The following is a 4,016-nucleotide window of genomic DNA, read 5'->3' on the forward strand; positions in this document are numbered from 1 at the left end:
AAATAATCATATTAACATGTCTCACTTTTTATAACATATATGTAATTATTACAAATAAATATCCATACAAGTACATAATAGGATATATCACTTTAAAATTGACAATTCTAATCAAACTACCACAATATATATACACGTTGTAGATGGTGTTCGCTGAATGATTTTACTAATTGGTCTAAACGAGAATTTAACATTTTATTTACCCCACAAATATCAAACCACCTCTCTAGTACTTCACATAATTAGATAGAAGATCATGCTTAGTAATATATCAGTATATCCTAAAATAAATATATCAATTAGGACTCCATCTATATGAACATTGAACAAGGCTAAAAAAAACTATTTCCTTTTCAACATTGTTTTTGAAGGTTCATATAACGTGAATCGTAAGTTATATGAGCATGCTCATCAAGTCAAACCTATGATGAGATCTATTTGTAAGAGGTTTTCTTTTAATCCTTTTTTCTGAAATCTAACTAAAATTTAGGGATGTCAAAAATATATGTACCCGCAGATATCCGCGGATAAAACCCGTCATGGATAGAAAATGGATATTAAAAATGAATATCCGCTACCCGCGGGTACGGGTATTTTTTATACCCGCATGTTAACGGGGCGGGTACGGATATCATAGTATCCGTACCCGTGGATACCCGTACCCGCTAAACTTTAATTCACACAAATATCCTTATATATATATATATATATATATATATATATATATATATATATATATATATATATATATTAGTAAAAAACATTCTGATCTAATATTTTCTAAGCTGTACATTTTATCTTTTTTTGTCTCCATTCTTTCGGCTTCAAATATTGGTACGTTGTCTTCTTCCAAGTACATCCCTTAACATTCTTCTCTTTTCCTTCTTTGAAGTTGGGCATATACATCAAACCCTATATAGACAATGACGTTTATGGTATGCTTGTTGTCAAATGATGGAATCAAAATAAGAATACTTGACACATGACATTTGGGATTTATTATTTGATTATTTTTCAGGAATCAATCGGAGAAAGTGAACTTGTTGATCAAAACACTAATTAAATAATTTCCATTGTGTTGAACCGTCATTTTATATTTATTTTTATAATTATTTGGACTTGTATGGACTTGAGTTTGTTTGAACTTTATTTAAAATTTATGACAGTGATGTATTTTATTTTATTTGAATTTATGATTAAATATTTATTTTTTAAATAATTTTGTAAATAGCCGCGGGTACCCGTGGATACTCGCGAATATAAAAAAAATAGACGAGTACCCGTATAATGGATACCTGACGGATATGGGTATAGGTACGAGGCAAATATTTATCCAGCGGGTAAGGTACGGGGGAGCTACTACTCATATCCTGCTCGTCCCGTTGACATCCCTACTAAAACCTATTAAAATTTTGTGAAGCTTGAATTTTATGAGACTCTAGGAGTCAGCATATACTGTGCAAAAAAAAAAGTGCAAAAATGGAAAGGATATTAATCTCCTCAAACACATACATCCTCTACAGTGACACATCTTTAGTAAATATTTTGACACAAAATATACTATAATTAAAATAAAATATTTGGTATATATATTAAAAATTTGCAAGGATATTAGTGTTGGAAAGATATTAGTTTTGAAAGGAAATAAACAGAGCTAGTTTCAACAGTAAGATCTAAAATGATTTTGAATCCAGTTTTATAAAACAAAGTGGTCTAGTTTTAAAATTGAACTTTCTTTTTTCTGATTCTACGAAATGCATAGCCTAATTATTTCTTTTCTTTAATTTTTGTAAAAGCCAAATCATGTCCACCCCCAATGTGTCTTTGTCCTTCTTTACTAATCATGTTTAATTTGAATAGTTAAACCCTATAATTAACTGCATACACATATCTTTTTTAAAAATTTATCTTGTTGATTTCTACAAGATTCTTTTCAAATCATTATCGCAAACCAGGCCATGCCATGTAAAAAACTTCTATATTATTTATTCACAAATTACCTTACACATAATATATTTGTTAACTTTTATAATAATTTTTTATTGATTCAGTATGTAAATATTTTCTACCAGTAGAACATAGAATTAATTTCATTATCTACTAAAAAATATTCTGTTTAATAAACAGTTACAAATTAGTTTCTTCAACTCTTTTTGTATCTGCAAAGTTCAATCTAAGAAAAGAGCAAAGAGAAATGAATGTTAGAAGAACTTTAATTCCTTTCCATATATTAACTCTACATTGATGTGAACAAAATTACAACCCTGAGCTTTGTATGTAACACGATTTGATTGGGTAGCTAGGTATCCTGTCACAGAATACATAACGGCGTAAAGGCACCACAACATTTTTTCACTGATTAACTATGCTAAAAAACAAAAACAGTTTTAACAAGTACGAGAGTTTGATTTCGATAATCTATTTAACCATCTCTGCAAATTTTGACTAGATCATCGAAATGAAACTACAACTGAAACTAAAGAGTTAAAAAAAGTGGAGACAAAAGTTAGGACTAGAAAGTCCTGAGGAACAACCAATGAGTGTGTTTTCTGTCAATGTTCTTCTCCTTAATGGTGTCCAAAGTAGGTTTCCACCCTTTTCCCGACAACTGCCGATTCAAATACTCCGGCCTGGCTTCTAGAATTTCCGGCAGAAGCTCCGAAAACTGACACCTCTCTTCGTTCTTCTCTCTTTCCTCTTCCTTTCTCCCCGGTTCCACAATTGTAGTGTTCTGGCACAAACGCGTAAGCCAAGGAACAAACTTTGAGGACCCCACAAGAGACTTTGAATGCAGAGCAGAATTAAGGATGAAGAGAATGCGTCGGGTTTCTTCCCCGCTTAACCCAACGGGCTTCCCTCGCTTCACGGGAATCATCAGATACGCCTTGTTTGTTTCTAACTTGTTATCAGCCGGCAATGGCGTCGGCCGTTTCTGGTTCACCGCCGAATGCAACTCAACCACCACCTGTTCCGGGTGCTCCAGCATCAGCTCCGCCACCGTCACCGATTGCTCAATTTCATGCACGGAACCGTCCCACCACACGATTTTGCCCCTGCCATCTGAGGGACGAAGTGAGACTTGGTTCCCCATCTCTCACAATCACAATCACAATCTATTGAGTTTAAGTAAAAGGAGTTTGGGTTTGGATTGCATTATATTGGGGTTTGAAAACCTACGTCAAGGGCACGTTTGGTAAAGGAATTGATGTTTGTTAAACCGCTACATCCTGTGACGCACATAATGGTGAACTTGGTTGTTCTCGTTTAGATGAGTATTGGCCTTTGTGTCTGTTACAATGTCACTTCCAAATTTGACTTGGGGTATAACATGTCTGCCACATTTATCCTTATTTCTAGCCGGGGATGACGATTTTGATTGAGGTAAAACTTAAAACTTAAACTGCTGAATATGTTGTAATCAATATGAAAACTCTTTTTAATAAGATAATAAATTGTTTAATATTAGTTTTTCCCGAAATGTTAAGTGTGAAAATATAATAAGGTGGTTTGGTTGTACTGTTAGGGACGTGGTACTGAATTAAAATGAAGTTTTGGTTGCTTGCATGTGGTGTAATTGGAACCTTGTAAGGTTTCTCTGTGGAAGGGTAACGATGGTCAACACAAAATGTACATGTATTTTGTAGCATTAATGAATGGGTAGTCTGTGATGTACGCTATCATTAATATGATGAAGCATCAACGACCAGAATTATGACTAATTGGTTTGGTCGTGAGCTTGACCTGCAGTGGAAGGAACCATGGATAATGTGGCATGATTCAAGGCGAACTTTTCTAGTAACTTAGCCTCGGAAATTGCAATAATAGATACCAGTTAGATGAGAAAAGAGTCAACATTACGGTCATTTTATGATTTCATTGTTAAGGAAGAATAAAGATTTACAAATGCAATTGGGTGTGGATGTTAGTTCATACAATTACGTAAAAAACATTCATAATGAACTTCGTCTGCTTATATATTATGATTTCGGTTTATGTAACAGTATTTTATGTTCTAT

The 4,016-nt window shown here is 33.5% G+C and overlaps 1 protein-coding gene across 1 annotated transcript; it reads right to left on the bottom strand.

The window, feature by feature from the left end:
* Nucleotides 1–2,201: 2,201 nt before the first annotated feature.
* On the bottom strand, nucleotides 2,202–3,266 carry LOC114192283 (uncharacterized). The gene has a single exon (XM_028081961.2). It carries the CDS (start codon nucleotides 3,089–3,091, stop codon nucleotides 2,513–2,515), a length of 579 nt encoding a protein of 192 aa, XP_027937762.1. The 5' UTR covers nucleotides 3,092–3,266; the 3' UTR covers nucleotides 2,202–2,512.
* Between the last annotated feature and the right edge of the window lie 750 nt (nucleotides 3,267–4,016).

Source organism: Vigna unguiculata, chromosome 7 (genome assembly GCF_037176805.1).
Source record: "Vigna unguiculata cultivar grain cowpea cultivar isolate G323 ecotype 2 chromosome 7, ASM3717680v1, whole genome shotgun sequence".
NCBI classification, from domain to species: Eukaryota; Viridiplantae; Streptophyta; class Magnoliopsida; order Fabales; family Fabaceae; genus Vigna; species Vigna unguiculata.

Excerpts from the sequence above, each read along its gene's own strand:
- LOC114192283 (XM_028081961.2), bottom strand. The coding sequence starts at position 3,091 with ATGGGGAACCAAGTCTCACTTCGTCCCTCAGATGGCAGGGGCAAAATC.